Source organism: Myripristis murdjan, chromosome 15, assembly GCF_902150065.1.
Source record: "Myripristis murdjan chromosome 15, fMyrMur1.1, whole genome shotgun sequence".
Taxonomy (NCBI): Eukaryota; Metazoa; Chordata; class Actinopteri; order Holocentriformes; family Holocentridae; genus Myripristis; species Myripristis murdjan.
The window spans coordinates 1466214-1485290 of record NC_043994.1 but is presented as its reverse complement, the minus strand read 5'-3'; the positions used below and the strand labels follow the sequence as shown (position 1 = coordinate 1485290).

Genomic DNA, 19077 nt, shown 5'->3' with positions numbered 1-19077 from the left:
TTGTTAATCGAATCGGGACCTCAATAATCGTAATCGAATCGAATCGTGAAATCACACAGATTAACCACCCCTACTGTCAATCAGTGTTTCCCCTGACACTTCCACTTTGACTTTTTGATAGGCACACAGGTTTGAGGTTTTGAAAATTTGATTTCTGAAGTCAAGTTCAGGCATACTGATTGCATGGCAACTGTTAAGGTAGTTAGCCTACTTTTCCTTAAAAGTCCTTAAAAGTGCAGTGTCAACGTCATCTTCATAGCGTCCACATTCGAGATGCAGATACACCCTTATGCACCTCATTAACCTTATGCACCTCATTAACCTTACACACCTCATTAATATTTGCACACAATGATTAACTCCATTGCTTTCAAATATCTAAAATTAATCAAAAGAATATAATTTTCTAGTTTACAAAACAGTGTGTTGACAGAATATTCCAAAAGGCTGGAACTACATTTGAAAGAAGTATTTCACCATTGCCTGTTTGATTGTTCCCCTCCTTGTGCAGGAAACACACGTGAGAAAATTCATGAAACAAGGGCAAAACTGAAAGGCATTTTGTCTTCTCTCTCTCCTCCATCTTTTTCTGATAGTGAGTGAGTGGGCTTTTCATAATCTCTCTGAATGATAAAAACTGAGTAAGGAAGAACTGCAAGAAACATGACAATCATGACAAAACAACAGCAAAGGATTAGATATGTTAGCAAGGCAGCTTAAAAAGAGGAGCAGTACTATCAACTGACCCAATTTACCTTTGGGGATCAATGAAGTATTTCTGATTTTCTGATTTCTGATCAGTGTACCTACTAAAATTAAGGCCTACTAAGCCCTGCACATCTGCTCCAGCTTTGCATCTTGGAGTAAACTGCCTCTGTCAGGACATTAAAGTTCTTCCCTTCTCTTCGCTTTTCCTCCAACCTTGAGTGAAAACTGACCGCAAGCCCCAGATAACATAACATCAATAGAGCCACATGCTATAACTAGTGGGGGTGAAAAGGAAATATCACAATATGACAAATTTTTCAAACTCGTAAAATGCATTCTGACCTGTGGGTAGGCAGCCCCAGACACAGGGAACACGGTGGGTCGAGGGACGTGCTGCAAAGGATGTCCCAGGTACTGTGGGGTGCAGACAGTGGGGAGGTGGGCCTGGATGGTGGTGTAAGGGTGCAGACCCTGGCCATGAGGGTGAGCCATGGCCTGGCCGGGCATGGCATGGGACTGGTAGATGGTGGAGCCCACAGAGATGACGGGCACAACCGCTGCTGCTGTGACAGAGGCTGTAACTGTGGCAACCCCAGGAGAGTCCATGTTGGCCCCACTGTCAATCACACCGCAACCAGGCTCTGGGGGTCTCCTACTTGAACCACCGTTGGCCCCACAGCGCCCAGACACCTCCCGCTGCTGGCCTAAACCCCCACCCACCGACTGCTCATAGAGCCAGTACCACTGATGGGCCACCTCAAATAACACTTCAGGATAAACACCGCCACCCTTGGCTGCTTCCTCAACCGCCATGCAGGCCTTCTCCAACATCACATTGTCCTGAAAACAAGAGCAGGACAGAGGGGAAGACAGATGGGGAGAAAGAGAGAGGTAAGTGATGATGATGGGGATGGATGGTGCAGGATGAAAAGAGGGAAGAGGGAAAAATCATTCACTGAGTCAATGCACTGTTGCCTGTATTTATTACTCTATTAACAAGGTGGCAAGACTAATAACAAAAAGATACTTTCAATGAATTAAAAATGTATTTATTAGACTGACATAGTTCTCTTTTTATCTTTTCCACTGAATGAATTTGCAAGTTTGGAAAGGCTTCATAATCCTCACTGAAACTGAATTTAAAACCAATTTAAAAACCTAAATAAAGAAACGAAACACAGGTTAATCAAAAAAAAGCCTGTTTTGGACTTAAGACAGTTCTGAGACTACAAAGTGAGAAAAAAAGCACCAGGAAAGCAAATGCTTAATTACAGTTAAATTGTCAACAAAAAGTGAAAAGTGGCATTGGACGGGGTAATCATGTATCATGTCATGTACCAGCAAACGAGCAGACTGGCTCAATTCAGCCACAGCAATGCTGGAGTCAGTGGTAAGCGACATGGCAACACCTCTGCCACAATGGTTTCTCTCCAAACTGATGCAAATGCAGGCCAGTTTGCTAGTTAGCACCTTGGTTCCAAGAATCACAAATGGAACCAGCTCAAGAACCAGAATTGCTCTAGTTGAAAAGAGGTATTCATGATCATTCCCTAGATTTTTCTTCAATTTACCTGTTTTTGGCTTCTGGGGTTTTTGGTGCCCATTATGAAGGTTTAGGTCAAGGGTTTTGTTTATATAAACTGTGGGCCGGTAAAGCCCATTGAGACTTGAACTTGCATTTGGACCCAAAGGTGAAAATTCAGAATAATAACAGAGCCCATTTAGATCCTATTTTAGAGCCTATTCAGATAAATCATGTGGGGTAACCAGCACAAAGAGATCCTGACAGTCCTATACCAAACACAGAAGAAACTCATATACAGCAGAATTCAATAAAAAGGTTTTCATTTTGAACAGTTTGAAACCATTCCCACCTGTTCTTTGCACTGCACCAGGGCTCTCTGGATCTCATTGGGGTTAAGGGCATGAGCATGAGGTAGGCAGCTCAGGGCCAGCTCAGCTGCTGCCCGAACCATGTTGGGGTCTCTTGCCCGTGATGCCCGATCCGCCAGGGATGCGACCTCTGGAGGAGTGAGGTGACCGTCCCAACACTCCACCAAGATGTTGAGGGCAGCGCTGCCGATCTCCATGGCTTGACCTGGACAAAAGATGGAGAAATGTGGAAGAAAGCAAAAAGCAAAAAAAAAAAAAAAAAAAAAAAAACCCTACAAAAACAAAAAGCAGGAAGCTCTAACTGAGATAAATGGTAATATTGTACCATAAAATGCTGAAATATGTGGTGATAGTGGGATATAGTTAGCTGGAAACATAACATAACAGTCACTCAAGTTTTAAATGTTTTCATTATGTTTCCACTTTAAGGAAATTTCCGTCTTTGAGAAGACACACTGAATATCAGATGATTTTGAAAAACACAGTCTGTCATTGTTAGTTTTATTTATCTCCATACTGTGATGGATTTAGTTGAACATATTAAGCCTGGATTTTTATCTCTCTTCCTGTCCATCATTATCACTCTTTATTATTGTCTATTTTCTCTCTCGCTTTCTCTCACCAGTGATCCAAGATACATGGGAGGAGTAGGTCCTAGACAGCCAGTTGGGCGAGACAAAGTTGTGTAGGCCCAGGGCATACAGGCCAATCTCGAAGGCACAGAGGTGCAGGTTGCGATGTGGGCCCTGGTGGCCACTGCTGGCTGAGGGCTGGGTGAAAATGGAGGTGGAGGAGTTTCCTCCAGCCTTGATCAGCACCGTCTTGGCCAGCTCAAAGTAAAAATGGGCAGCTGCTTCTGATGGCTGATTCGGCACATGGGGTGCATGGCACTCGGGACGACGTCCTTTGTACCTGGACCAAGGAAAATTTGCAACATGTTGATTATGATCCATCTGAGTCTCCTAGAACAAAGCAACAAATAGTTCTGTTGGCAACCAACGTGATTTGGAGTTAACTGCCTCGATCCCTAGCGAGTGTATTGATTTCAACTACATCCACTCACTGCTTTTTCATAACCTTTAAGCTATTTTTACAATAACATTTTTGTTGGTGATCCTAGTAACCTAACCAAGAGGAAATGTTGGAGCTTTCCATTAAACTCTAGGATCAATCCTACTTCCTACAAATAGAAATGCAAAGGAACACCAGTTTAGTCAGAACTCCAAGTCAAAATTATAGAGGTCTGAATGCTGTGACTTTGCCAAAAATACCTATAAATGGCATCAGGGAAAAATTGACATACAACAAGTCAACAATGAAGCTTTTCTTTGACATGATTTTTATTTGCTAAACCTTTCAGAGCCTATGAACAATCCTGAAACTAACATGTGCTTTATGAAGACTGTTAATTGTGTAAACCAGTGCCAAGTTGATAGGCTTTTGTTGGCTGAAATGTAGCTCTGCCCACTCTTCCCTCTACAGTATAACATTGGTGCTGAAAGTCTGCAGCGTCACAACATTTTCAAATTGGAGGTCAGAGACAAAATAATCCAAGAAGACCAACAAGATCCCAGTGAGAGTGAAACGTATGTACAACTAAGCTGCTGTGAACCCAGAGGAAGGACTGTCTTTGTTTATTTACAAACAGAGTTTGAGTTCTAAACATCCTCTAGTGGTCAGAAATTGCTTACTGTAGCTTTAACATCTGCTGTAGCTGGCCTAGCTAACATTAGTGACTAATGTTTGCCATGATCACTGAGTCATGTCAGCAAATCATTTGCTGCCAGTGGACAGATGTTTTTCTATCATCTTATGGGCATCCAAGTCAGTTTCAATAGAACACATTCAGTGTGCAGGTGAGAAGCGGAAAGCTCCACATGTTTTTACCTGCTGGTGTCAGTGCTCTTGGCCCTAGCCCCGCCCCCTGCCCTACGAGAACCGCTGGATGAGGAGGAGCCCAGTGAATCTGAGGAGGAGCTGCTGATGCTATCACTGTCCTGGCCCCGCCCCCAGGATGCAGCTGCCCAGCCCCCTCGGACCGGCCGTCGGCTGAGAGTGGGGGAGCTGTCTGAAGTTGTCTCTGGAGCACTGCTGTCAATACTCGCCATGCCTGCATAAAACACAATAGTCACCATTAAAAATGCCAATTTGTTTCTCACTTTTTGTAGTTTTCTCCTCTTCTACTACTACAGTTTATAATGATGCTCCAATACTGAATACACAGTAATGCTTACAGTTAACTGCAGCTACAATAATGCTAGACAGATTTTTTTTTTTAAATAAACAGAGCACTCATGGATTGTATCTTGCCTTTGTATTCTTCTCATTGCATTTGACTTACATCAGAATGTACTGATAACAAAGTAAGATGATGGTACAGAGACTTAAACTGCATTAATATTCGCTGCCTTCACTGCCATGCCACTGAACCACAATCACAATAGATATACAGTAATAGAGTACTGTGCAAAAGTTTTAGGAAGATATAAAAAGATACTGCAAAGTCAGAATGCTTTGAAAAATAAAAATGTCAATAGTTTATTTTTCTCAATTAACAAAATGCAAAGTGAATGAACAGAAGAGAAATTTAAATCAAATCAATATTTGGTCTGACCACCCTTCGCCTTCAAAACAGCATACATTTTTCTAGGTGCACTTGCACAAAGTAAGGGATTTGTACGATTATAGTCAGGTGTATGATTAACCAATTTTACCAAACAGGTGATTAATGATCATCATATTCATATGTAGGCTGAAACACAGTCATTAACTGAAACAGAAACAGCTGTGTAGGAGGCCTAAAACTGGGTGAGGAACAGCCAAACTCTGCTACAAAGGGGAGACTGTGAAAGACAGTTTCATGTCACAGGTCATACACCATGGCAAGACTGAGTACAGCAACAAGATACAAGGTAGTTATACTGCATCAGCAAAGTCTCTCCAAGGCAAAGATTTCAAAGCAGACTGGGGTTTCAAGATGTGCTATTCAAGCTCTTTTGAAGAAGAACAAAGAAACGGGCAACGTTGAGGACCATAGACGCAGTGGTCGGCCAAGGAAACGTAGTTCAGCAGATGAAAGACACATCATGCTTACTTCCCTTTGAAATCAGAGAATGTCCAGCAGTGCAATCAGCTCAGAACTGGCAGAAACCAGTGGGACTCAGGTGCACCCATCTACTGATCGGAAAGGTCTCACCACAAGTGGTCTTCATGGAAGAACTCCATCCAAAAAGCCATACATCCGACGTGGAAACAAGGCCAAGCAACTCAATTAAGCACGAAAACATAGGAACTGGGGTGCAGAAAAATGGCAGCAGGTGCTCTGGTCTGATGAGTCAAAATGTGAAATATCTGGTTGTAGCAGAAGGCAGTTTGTTCACTGAAGGGCTGGAGAGTGGTACAACAATGAGTGTCTGCAGGCAACAGTGAAGCATGGTGGAGGTTCCTTGCAAGTTTGGGGCTGCAAAATGTATTCTGGAGCAGGACAACAACCCCAAACAACAACGGTCAATGTCATTAAGAACTATCATAAGGGTAAAGAAGAAAAGGGAGTGCTGGAAGTGATGGTGTGGCCCCCACAGAGTCCTGATCTCATCATCATTAAGTCTGTCTGGGATTACATGAAGAGACAGAAGCATTTGAGCCATCAAATGAGTTCCATCAAAAACTGTGTGCAAGTCTACATAGAAGAACTGATGCTGTTTTGAAGGCAAAGGGTGGTCACCTACCAAATACTGATTTGATTTTGAAACCCTTTTGGTAAATTTCTGTATTTTTTGTGGGCAATTTTTTGGTAAATATATTGTTTTTTTCTTGTAATTTCATTTTTAACATATAGTATATTTATCATAATTTTAAAAAACATACTCTCCTTGTATTTTTTGGCAATTTTCTTATCACTTTTTACTAGTTTCTTGCTAATTTTTTGGGTCATTTGCTTGCTAATTTGTTATTTGCTCATTACTTTCCTCTTGATTCTGGAAGAAATCAAGTGAATTTGCCAAGGTTTTAAAGAGTTAAATCCTATATTTCAATAATTCTAAATATATTTTCATCATCAAATTTTTCCTTTTGGCAATTTCAGGCATTTTTGGGAGATTATTTTGCTTTGCTATTTATTTATTAATAATCTGTTAATTTGATATTTGCCTTTTTCCCAGGTTTACGTGATCAAGTGAACTCTGGATGTGAGCTAAGTTACTTTTGTAAGGTGAAGATGGTGGCAATGTTATTTCTGCTCTATTCACTATCTATGAGCGATAAAGAATACAAAGTAATTACCAGTGTGTTTTTTCTTCTGGCGGACAGGTGAGCCCCAGCAGCGCCCACTGTACCCACCCCGGCCTCCCAGTGCCAGCCGACTGGGTACTGTGGCCTCAGCCTTGAAGGGAGCCATTTCATTTTGCTGCTCACATGCTGATGGCTGCCCATCTGACACCGCAAGGGAAGAGACATGGGAGGTTTTGATCAAGACAATAAAGTTGCTTGTTTCAAAGTAGAATGGTAATGCCGGTGCGTGACACCTTTCACCCTACACCACTGCAGTAGATTACAATGTCGGCTTACAGTTAACATAGACATCTTGAGATTTGCAAGGTGTGTGGAAAATTTATAGCCAGTAAAATTTATCAATGTCAACATGGCCAGTTTTTTTCTCCTGGAAAAAAGTATGGTATATAGACCAGACACAACTCATGTCCACACACTGAGTATGTATTCTAATAAAGTATTCAAATAGATTGTTACTGAGTGCTGGATACTGACTGGATGCACCAAATGCTGGCCTCCTCAAAGAACTGTTAGCATTTGGAGCATCCAGCTAGTTCAACACTCAATAACAATGACAGGAAATTAGCACCTCTACTGTCCTACATAAGTAGTAACATAGTATCTTTTTTTTCCAAAATGAGTGGATTACCACTTTAAAAGCAATTTTGAAGCCGAAATACAAGAAAAAAAACAAGCAAAATCAGAAATACTAATATACTGACAGAATAAAAAACTAATAACAGGAAATTAATTATTAAGGGACCTGAAGCCCAACTGTGTTAAGTGAAGTTGGTAGGATGCATATTGTATTACTAATCCTGTTCTGTCTTGATCCAGGAGCAGACATGCAGTGACATTCAGTTTTTACAGCCTGATTGATATTATTTAAACTTCTGAAGGATTTGTTGTATGGTTAGACATGCTACTGCACAAGGGATGCACTTCTTACCCTGCTCTCGAGGCTCAGTAGCACCCTCCCCTGCTACTGTGTTGTTCTGCACTGGGTTTATCCCCGCCTGCTGTCCCACCCCTCCACTGGCCAGTGCCACTGCAGAGGACGAGCTGGAGGAAGATGACACTACAGCAGTAGCAGAGGAAGAAGGAGGAGGGTGTTTGGAGATCCCCCCGGTGGCGGCGCCCACCCCACTGTGGCTGGTAGTTGCGGTGTGTTTGGACGGGCTACGCTGGCTGCCAGCTGCTGGCTTACTGGAGTAGAAAGAGCTGAGAGTCTGAGGCTTGTGGGTCTGACTCTCTCTGTCCAACAACTTATCTAGAATCTAAATATGGTGAGAGGGAGGGAAAGACAGAGGAAGACAAAGGGAAGAAGAGTGTGAGAGACAAAACGAGGTCAGAAGAAAGTAATACAGGATGGGGGAGAGAGAGAGAGAGAGAGAGAGAGAGAGAGAGAGAGAGAGAGAGAGAGAGAGAGAGAGAGAGAGAGAGGGAGAAGCACTCTCAAAAATGTCTGGAAAATGAGACGGCAGACTAAAAGCTGTTTCACACCAGCATTACTTGAATTGGGGGAAACACCTGTTTGATATCCATGCACCAACTGGGTTGCAACTTTTTTGCATTTTGTGTTGCAGTTCCCCATCAAAAGAGAGAAGATTTACCAAGCTCCTGTGCAGACACCAGAGTGGAGCCTGAAAGTGAGTCTGGGCAGATTCATACCACCACACTGTCACCACACAGCCATCTAGTGGTTTGGCTGTGAGCTCACAATGGCCAAGTTCAGACAGCCAGCAAAAAGTGACCACAATCCATTTTTTTTCTTAAATGTGACACAGATCTTATTTCTTATTGCACTGAGAAGAACAACAAAAAAAAAATCACACAGAATCTGACATTTTCAATTCTGAACTTATGTTTTTGCACTGGGGATGTGACCTCACTCTTAGAGCATCATCATTCATTAACTGTCGGTAGTATTGGGTCAAAACAAAATATGGAGGACAGTGGCAACAAGGACAGGGAGACAGTGAGGTTGTAATTTTAATCGCGACATTCCAGTAAGCCTGAACAGTTGATCGAATGCTACCACACTACTGTTACCACATCAAACAACTCAGGAAATGAATGCTTGCACTGCTATTTCATTCATTGTGATGATGGGCAGTCGTGCCAATGACATTTTTTGTTGTTTAGTATGTATGCTTATTGTAGACGTGTGCATTTTGGCTCAAAGCAGAGATAGATATGGCTCATATACAAAGATAAATGTGAACAGTCAAGCCAAAAAGGTCTGGTCTTAAAAAAAAAAAAAAAAAAAAAAAAATCTGAATTGGGTCACTTTCAGCCACTGTGTGAACACATGCTATTTTTCCACTGGTGCTGGCCATGCCGAGTTGAACCATGCTGCACTGTTTTGCATTTACATTACCAGAGCCACCCATCGTGAAAGCTGTATCATAGTTGATAATATAACCGTGTAAAAAAATATTTTTTCAGCAGATCTTTTAGTTACACTGATATTGCTCATTGAAGCTGCTGTATTGAGTTGGTCATGTTGATTTTTTAAAAATAAAACACTTGTGTGGGACACTGGTTGAGAGAAAAATGAGTCAACATGTACATAGGCCTCCACTGACACATTTTCAAGCGGTTAGCCCTATTCTGATGGAAACAAAAATGCCAGCCACGCTGGGCTCACATGTCAAGTTAAATCGAGTAGAACCAGGCCAGCACATGTGTATGGAAAAAGGCCAGCAGTGTGCCAGCAGGAGAAAGTGTCAGAGTCTGTTCTGATGGCTTCTATGACTTTGTCTGGATCCAATTTTTCATCAGTCTTTGACTCCTTTCATTATGCCCCTGTCAACCACTTTGAAGTGTATTTGCACTGCAAGAACAGCCCCTCCTTGTTTTGTGCCATAAAGCAGTCTCTCTCTGCTGTGATGCCAACCAGCAGATTTCTTGCCAAACACAACATGCATAGAGCATTAATATTAACAGAAGGTCAGATACCTTCTTGAGCTTGCTCTGGTCATCCTTGTATGTGATCATGAGTGCCAACGCCAGGTCGCCCTTCTCCCTCCTGGTTCCCTCACAAAGCAGAGGATGCTCTGCTTCGCTCACTGTAGTCTTCATACCTACAGACAAACAGAGACAAGACACAGGGATGACAAGATGAGAGGGTGATGGGGACATGATACACAAAGACAGGATTGAGAAAAGGAGGAAAATAAAAGGACAAAGAGAAAGACAGGATAAGTGAGATTACGTCCACAGAGGTGAATAGAGAGAAAGAAAATTACCAGAAAATGTGAAAAAGAAATTACCAGAAATTTTTCAGAAAATTAGAAAGAATTTTTTTTAAAATTACAAGACAACTACATTTACAATTGAAAATATAATAATGAAACGTCAGATCTGTGATGCTAGATAAACATCAGATTTTTTGCAGCTGCCTTTCATAAGCATTTAATTACACTGAGTGGCCACATAACTCTGGTACCACATTTTCCTATCCAACAGCAGTTTCACCACTAATTAATAATAATATTAATAATAACTTCATTTATACTGCACTTTTCTAAAGAAGGTTACAGAGCACTTTACATAAAAATAAAGCAAATTACAATAAAATGATGATTAATTACAATAAAATAATCAAACAGACACATATACATTTTGAGAAGGGTCATTAATATTGTTACCAAGTGCTGCAACAGCAGCCTCAAAGCCAAGGTCTTCATCACCAGGCATCTCGTTGTTACGGTTACGGCTTGGTGGACGGGAGCCGGTGGGGGATACGACTGCACAAACAATATGGCAAAACGACAGGGACAAATGTCAATACCTGGAAGTCACATGGTACGTATCTTAGCGTAGGTGTTCAGTGAAATGGATACGCTGACGTACGAAGACAAAGCCACACTGCAGTAACTGACAGTTTTCAGCAGACCTGCAGAGCACAGTGACTGTGGTCTCACCAAGAGAACGTTTCTTTGCTTGTAACCACCCAAGAACAGATTCCTATCAACTACATGCAGACTGAAAAACTAACACTATAACATTTCACCTTACTTTAATATGAGATTGCCTGACTGGTCTCAATGAATTTAATTTTAAACTGAAAATCATTTGGATGACTTTAACCAATGATAGCACTTTAATTTAGGTAACTTTTTGAATCAAAATGCTTGTTTAGACTGGGCAAATATTACAATATGTGACTGTGAATGTTCTCTCAGTTTAGAAAAAAAAATTCTGCAAATACGTTTTGGTAAACAAGAGTGCAGCAGCACGTTCTGGGGAGTTGCTGCCCTTCCTTTCTCTATGAGATTTCCTTTAATTTGTAAATTAAAACTGTTGGTCTGACAATGTGTATTTCCTCGACTACCTGTCATCTGCCGATGTGTAAAACAATTTCCATAGTCAATGTATTGCCAATAGGACCATTGGCTATTCTTTTATCCATATCAGTAGATTTCAATCCTGATCCAGAACTTTTCTATCCTAGCCATCTCATGGGGACTGTTTTACACCTGGGATACAAGGTAAATGCAATTTACTGCCTGGGAGGATAGAAAACTAGGGATGAGCAGGACTACATGTTGAGATGCTGGCACGTAGAGTATGTTGAGATTCAGCCATAAAAAGATACAGAGTGCCAACTACAAAGGATGCTCAGAACTGAGGGCTGTGACACTGCTTGAAAGAGTCTGCAAAATTCAGGAAGGGCAGTCCTGCCATATGCACCTTCTTCATTCCTCAAGGTAATACTCAAATGCACAGTCAGATATCAACTCTGCACAATACGAAAAGCCAAGGAAGTTGCCTCTGGAGTTATAGATGAGGGAGGCGGCTGATTATGGTGAAATTTTCCCAGAACCTGGTAAGCAATCACTATAAAAAAAAACAAACAAACAAGCAAACAAACAAACAAAAAAAAAACAATACTACATTTGAACTGAAAATCCTATGTTGGCTTCTTGGTGCTTGGACCTGGAATTATGATAGCGTCATTTGTGACAGCAGAGAGTTAACTGCGATGGATAGACTGCAAATTTGACAACTGAGACTGCAAATCAGACGAATGTCCCCCTGTCTCATAGCTATCACTTTCTTGCAACCTTCCCTATGTCCCAGATGCTCTCCTCCAGACTCTCCTCTGCTGAAGAATCTACATCTTAGGCCATCCATTTCCTGACATTATAAAATATATATTCCTTAAAATCACATAGGTCTGTCTGTCCTTTACCAACCAGAATAGTGCCTCTCCAGTGTAAATCATCAGTCATAAACTGCAGTGTGTCTGTTGTAGCTGAAGTACCAATGTGGTTCAACAATAAGCCAATATCTCAAAACTTAATTTAAATCTCTGGTTACTAAGTGTAACTTTATCTCTCAGCCCCATGCTGCTGGGGAAGTCCTACAATCTCGGCGAGGACCTATCAAGACCAGGGCTTTGTTTCCCAGTAAAGACTGCAGTTTTTTCAAGTGTGATGTTGTAATGATCATCCATTAAGAATGTGCATTTCTCAAAGAAGATTTACAGATTCACTGTGTAAAGAAACCAACTCCCTGTAATAGGCATGTAAGGCGTCCTGCCTATTAAGCGACTGTGACTAAATGCCTAAACAACCATTACCTTGATGCAGATGTTGTTCTTAATTACAGACCAAATTCAAGCTTCTCTTTCTTTCTAAAGTCCTGGAAATAGTAGCTGCTACCCAAATGACTGCGTATCTCTTCAGCAATGGTTTCTTTGAACCACTTCAATGTGGCTTCATTTCTTTCCATAGCACAATGACAAAGTGCTTTGAAGATGAAATTATACATCTACACCAATTAAGAATTAAAGTAAAAGAATACAACAAATAAAGCAGACAAAGCATAAAATTACAGTAATAAAATGGAGGACAGTGACAGAAAGCAGTAACAAAAATACAAAACCAGCTTAGAAAGCAGATCAAATGTCCTCAAGCAGGCAGCAGTTTGGTTCACAGAGAATTCAGTGGTGTCAAGTGTGGTCACTCTGTCTGGATCTCATTAAAAACACTTTTGTCACACAGTGACACCTTAGATTGTTGATGTGTCTATGACGGCACAAGCATTTTATACTTTTGCAACGCTTATTCTGCACAAAGATAGCCAAAACACTAGGTGGCAATGTCAAGGTTAAATTATTTCATGGATAAAAAAAGAAGTTATGTGTGTTTATATATTTATATATTTCCCAGCATTAGTGACACCTGGTAACCTTTACAATTTGGGAATGAGCTGTTGTATAACATTGTATATATGTGTACACCTCCTAAGCTAGTCTGTGTTTGACCCTCTGCATGTTGAGCACTGAGTAGATCAGTCACACTTCTGTGCAGTTCCAGTTTTGGAAAGGTGCATGTAAGCCACAGCAGCACTGCAGATACCTACAGCAGCATTTAACCACTTGATGCTTAATCATAAATGAGCCTTAAAGATTCTACACATACTGATAACTGAAAAAAAAAATCATTCCAAAATGGCATATTCCACCGTGTTAAATATTTAACTGCATAATGCAAAATGATTCATTGCAAAAAAAAATTCAAACAAATTATACTTTCCATAGCAGACTGTTGTGTCTTCATTGTTTTTACATTATTGTTCATAAATGTTGGCTTGCTGTCTTTGGCCCCATTTCCACCTTGCATTCACATCCAATATGTATCCATATATAATATCCAGACAATGAAAAATGCACGATTACTGTGTAGGTGTATTTATTTAAGGTGTAAATGCGCACATAACGCATTGTAATTGGAATGCAATCTGATCTGCCAACATGCACAAATTCCCAACAATATTGACTGCTCTTGTAAACACCCTTCTGTAATTCATGACACCAGGTGTGGGAAATCATCAAAAAGCTCCTGTTAGTTAAAATAACTATACTATAATACTATAAAATGCATAAGTTTCAGGCAATGAATAACCAGTAGTCTGATGAGGGCAGGTCCTGTTGGAGATTACTGTGTTGTGTTGTGTTTTAAGCAGGTGTTGTAGGTGCTGAAGCTGTTGTTCATTGTATTTGGGTTCACCTGCTAGAATTAGCATCAGCAGTCACTCACAAACACTCAAGGGTACAACAGCAAAGTGAAGTAAGTAGCAAAATTTCAAACAGTAGTCACACATTGCTTGCCCAATCTGAAGCAGACCCTGCTGGCAAACCACTGGCAAACCAATCCTACTCATTGCACAGTAGGATTTTCAACATATCCCTATTATTAAATTGTCAGTGCTTCAGAAGCAAAATCCTGGAAGTAGGTGATGCAGACAACCATGGAAAAAAACTAAAGCACTCGGTCTTTGAATGAAGCAAAATAATTCTATCTTTTGAGAGAGGCAATTAGTTGTCTTGGACTTTTACTTGCCCCACTTAAGAGCACCGGTCATATAAGCCACTACAGCCATGCAGCACTTCCGTCTCTCTTTGTAAAAATATGTCAGTGGGTTATGATATCACCTTCAATGCTTACAAACTAATTAAAGCAATGCCAAGCATTTCTTTTTGGTGATTACCTGGGGTACACAAAACATCAAAGATGAAGCTGGCCAACATGAGAGGCAGGACAGGTCGGTAATCACAGAAGTTGCCATCTCGGAGCTGCTCAGCTCGCTCTCTGATGGCCGTCATCTCCACCAGGCCCAGAGGAATCTTCTTCAGTAAAGCCACCACCTCGGACTCCTGGTAAGCCAGCTTCACCTAGTAGACCAACACACAGATTCAGCTGTATATAAGAACAGAGACTTGGACACAGTATATACACAAAGTAAACAGACACACGTTTCCACAACTATCAAAATGATATTACAAAACAAGACAGACCTTTCTGAATGCTACCTGGATTTGAAATTAAAACCATGATAATCATATTTCATTTGCCTGTTTTCAGTTGTCCCTTTTCTTGAGGTTTGTTTGAGCAACTTCCCTTCACTGGCCTTTCTGTCCAAATCTGCCTTCACTGAATACCATCGAATGGGTATGTACCACTATTTTTTATAGCTGCACCTAAATGAAAATTCTTACAAATACTTGCTATTACATGGTAACAAAACTTAAAACCTCTAAAAATTTTAATAATGTAAGCTTTTTTTTATTATTCAAGGGCCTGTGAATAACCAGAAATATCCACAAAAAGACTAGAGAGTGTGTGTGTGTGTGTGTGTGTGTGTGTGTGTGTGTGTGTGTATGAGAGAGAGAGAGAGAAAGAGAGAGAGACCTCTAGGGCCTTGGTGGATGCTGGTGGTCTCTGGAGTTCTAGGGAGAACATGCCCGTGCTGAAGGCCAGGTTGTGGAGCTCCAGTCTTTCGCTGAGGACGGTGAGGAGGAAGGCTGCTTTCGACAGTGTGTTGGTGGCTACCTGTGTCTGACGGCTGGTTGATACTTTGCTCTTCTTACCCTGAAAAAAGCAACCCATGAACCATTTTTTTCAAGCGGTTTTATATTGGGGGAAAACAGATTTAATGCAGAGACTGAATTTGGCACTGCCAGTGCCAAATTATAAGGCACTCTGAGCATTGTGACAGCAAAAACATCAGTACAAAAGAAACTGGCTTTTCTTGTTTTTGTGACTGAACTCGACTTAAGCTCAAGATTTTGCTTGTCCTCCATTGCTAGGTTACATTTTGTGCCTGAAATAAACTCCGTATTGCCTTCAATGCTGTCACGTAGACTCCAGCACTACACAGCAAGTTGTGCAGAACAGACAGTAGGTCCATCATTTTTCACTGAAATAATGCATGCATGAAATGACATGACTGAACCCGACCGAATTTTTTAATATTTGTCCGAACCCAGCCAGAACCCTCGGATCCCGACAGGCCAGGTCGGGAATTCACACTCTACTAACAATACAAACAGAGAGTCAGCAGGCTCAGAAACATCCTCCTACAGTATCCACCTTGGTCTGTGGCTGCTCCACTTTGAGGTCCGGAGGGTTAGCCAGCAGGTCCCCAGCCAGCTCCACCGCCAACCGGCATGCTTCATTGCTGTAGCCATGAGCGTGGAGCGCCTCTGCACATGCAAACAGCACCTACATACACAACACACACACACACACACAGAGTATTTAGACAATTAATGGAGCAAGATAGCGCACACTCTAATGTGCACACACTCATCTACACTCCTTTACTTTTTTGGAATTTCGAAAAGGTCCTTTTCTAGATATTTAGCACCTCATTAAGCATTTATGAGGCATGTCTCCCAACACTTTATGATACCTTTGTGAGTCTTTTAAAGGTTAGTTAAACCTTTAAGCAGTCAAAGTGTTTTCTGACCACCCAAACCAAAGGCTTAACATTAAAATCCAACAAATAATATGAAAACAACATACTATATGTTATCTTTTTTAAAGATTATTTTTTGGCATTTCTGTTTCATTTGACAGTCACAATGGAGAGAGACAGGAAAGGCAGGGGAGAGAGGGGGGATTACATGCAGCAAAGGGCCTGAGGTCGGATTCAAACCCAGGACGCTGCAATCAAGACTCACATACCCCGCACATGAGCTACCGGGCTGCTACTGGGCTGCCTCATATTTCTTCTAACTGTGTGCTTTGAGTCTACATCTCTTCCACACAACAAAGCACAAAAGCTTTTTTCAAAAGCCTTCATCCTTACCTCCATGCGTCCTTCCTGCTCCAGCGGTTTGATACCTGCGAAGATGTCTGGTTCCTCCTCCTGGTGGTTCTCAGCTGTTTGTCTGTCTGCACCCTCCTCTGAGGCAGCACTCATGTAGTAGGCCTGGTAGTCATCTTCCCCTAGAGCCTCTGCTCCTGCAGCCCCAGATGATGGTTCAGGGCCTTGGTTAGCTGGAGCCGCCATAGCTGCTGCTGCCCCACTTCCTGTTGTTGCACCAGATGCTGCATCTGGAAGATCTTCTGGTGTCTTGGCAGAGGTCAGAGCAGTGGCTAATCCAGCAGCAGCTGTAGAGGTGGAGGGCCGGGCACTGCCAGCAGGACCTAACTCCTCATCTCCATTCTGATCGATCTCTACCTCCAGCTCTGCTTCCCTCTCTGCAGTGCTGGGCATGTCCATCACAACCAGTACTGTCTCTTTGGAGGGGTAGAGGGGTGGTGGGGGCTCAGGAGCAGGGATGGCAACCGAAGTGTGGGTCACTCGCTTTGTGTCAAACATCTTGGACATGGTCCCTCCTCCAGTGCCATACTTCCGTGAGTCTCGGAGCAGTGGGCTCGGGGAGGGCAGCATCTCTGGTGGCGGAGGCAGGAAGTCAAAAGTATTGCTGGCCTCAGCACCAAGCGCCAAACTGGAGCCATCGTCCAGGCTAAGCTCGGCCAGATCTGGCTCCAGGGAGCTGTCCTCACTGCTGGTTCGTCGTTTGGCACTGGCATGTTTACCTCCCAGCCCTCCTCCACCTCCTCCTGAGCCCCCTACAGATGTCCCCTTACTAGATCCCTGTGTCAATTTAGCCTTACTGCCAGAAGAGGAGCCAGGCCCTTTGTACATGCACTTCCCTGCTCCATCCTCCAAGGACAGGGACACGCTCCCTCCCAGACGAACAAGCACACCACCACCCCCGCCTGCCGACAGACCCTTCCTCTTGGTCATAATGGTTTCTTTGGGTCGCACTGCCACCTCCTGTTGCAGTGAGTGACTACTACCTTTTCCTTTATAATCTGCCCCTCCTCCACTGTCAGCTCTTCCCCCTCCCCCTGGTTCAGGAGGTTCTCCACCTAAAGTAGCTTTAGCTCCCCTCTGCTGTTGGACTGCCCTTGCCCAACAGAAGGCTGCACTCTTCTTATCAGTGCTGCTGTAGGTGATGCCGGGCAATGGGTAGGCCACCTCCCAGTTGAAGTAGCAGGACTCCAGGGCAGGCTTGAACCCTTGGAAAAGCTTGTCCAGGGATTTGCGATGTTGACCCCGCTTGACAATCTCAATAACCTTAAGGTGCCATTGCTTCAGCTGGGATGCCAGTTCCAGACGCCTAAGAAAGACAGACACACAGCATAGTTCACATTTAATTTGGCCCAACGCAGGCTGCAGACCTAAGATCCTAAATCTGTTGAACGTCAGAAAAAGCATCTTGCCTATACAGATCTGTGGTAGGCATTCTGTAGTTTTACTACAGTGGCCCAACTTTAAAATGATCTCCAGAGTAGACAACATTATAACGACATAAGGAAGACATCAGAAATGGATACACTGGTCTGACACTGATGAGAAAACTACACAGGGAAAACATCAATGTAATCTAATCAATCATCAGTTTTATGCCCGGTAGACAGAAGGCTGATGAGAGTGCGATGAGCTTACGCTATCAGGGTTATGCATATATTTCAATATTATAAGAATAGTGACTACAGTGACTTAAACTGTGTGCACAGTTTAATTTTGTCACGTTAACTGGATGTGGGGAGGAAAAGGAATTTCACAGTGTTTTAGCCCATTTACTGTAAATGACAAATACTACAGAGAATTTGCCAAAGCATGCCATCCTTTCTTTTTTTTAGGTGTCTGAATGCATTTTTTCAAACTTACAGGCAGACAGTTAGTTCCTTTCATTTTAAGTGCAATACAAAAGTCAACTTGCAACCTTGAAACTTCCTAATGTATCAAACTCCACATCTCATCTTTTTTCCCAAAGTTACTTCCTTTTTGCACAGTGATTCAGTTTAATGTCCACATCATTTTGTACTTGCTAGGTGCAGGTAGGAGGCTCAATCATCTAGGACTTAAACATCAAGAAGGGTAAAGTAACAACATGTCACCTGAGCTATCTAATATGGCGGGTTACCACTTGTGCTATAGACAAAAAAAAAAAGATGGGGTTGTCACCATGGCTGCTCTCTGACTTTGCATTATGCTGTTTTTCAATCTGGTTTATACTTCAGTTTGGCTGAAGACCATCTAGCCTAATGCAATGGATGCATGAAATAAGCTGAGAAACTTAATTCAATTTACATGACATGTCGTATCTGGAGGACACCTCTCAAAGATCCTGAACAGTTAAGGAATTTCATGTAAAGTGTGCAAGCCGGTGCTACTTGTCAGACCTGTGAGGGCTCATGGTGGGATCCAGCACTGCCAGTCTCCACAGCACCACCATCTCATCACACATGCTGGCACATGCATGAGCTGCCACCTCTGACTGGCCGTTGCTCCTTCCGGTGTGGCCGCTGGCGCTGCTGTGCGATGCCGACGTGCGAACGCTGTACCACCAGCCAATGATCTGACAACACATAACAGACATGCAGTGAGACA

General features: G+C 42.3%; 1 protein-coding gene across 6 annotated transcripts in view; it reads right to left on the bottom strand.

Moving 5' to 3' along the window:
- Nucleotides 1-19077, bottom strand: part of zswim8 (zinc finger, SWIM-type containing 8) — a 63475-nt gene that overhangs the window by 8986 nt on the left and 35412 nt on the right. For 4 of the 6 annotated variants that reach the window (XM_030070351.1, XM_030070348.1, XM_030070349.1 and 1 more), the window contains 13 exons: nucleotides 18870-19045; nucleotides 16477-17800; nucleotides 15756-15887; nucleotides 15075-15254; nucleotides 14374-14557; nucleotides 10524-10631; nucleotides 9832-9956; nucleotides 7820-8147; nucleotides 6883-7032; nucleotides 4489-4711; nucleotides 3224-3513; nucleotides 2583-2806; nucleotides 1051-1548 (listed from right to left, as the gene is read on the bottom strand). In XM_030070351.1, coding sequence (XP_029926211.1) covers nucleotides 1051-1548; nucleotides 2583-2806; nucleotides 3224-3513; nucleotides 4489-4711; nucleotides 6883-7032; nucleotides 7820-8147; nucleotides 9832-9956; nucleotides 10524-10631; nucleotides 14374-14557; nucleotides 15075-15254; nucleotides 15756-15887; nucleotides 16477-17800; nucleotides 18870-19045 — 3942 coding nt within the window. The remainder of the gene's footprint in view (nucleotides 1-1050; nucleotides 1549-2582; nucleotides 2807-3223; nucleotides 3514-4488; nucleotides 4712-6882; nucleotides 7033-7819; nucleotides 8148-9831; nucleotides 9957-10523; nucleotides 10632-14373; nucleotides 14558-15074; nucleotides 15255-15755; nucleotides 15888-16476; nucleotides 17801-18869; nucleotides 19046-19077) is intronic. The other 2 variants (XM_030070353.1, XM_030070352.1) reach the window with 1 other exon arrangement.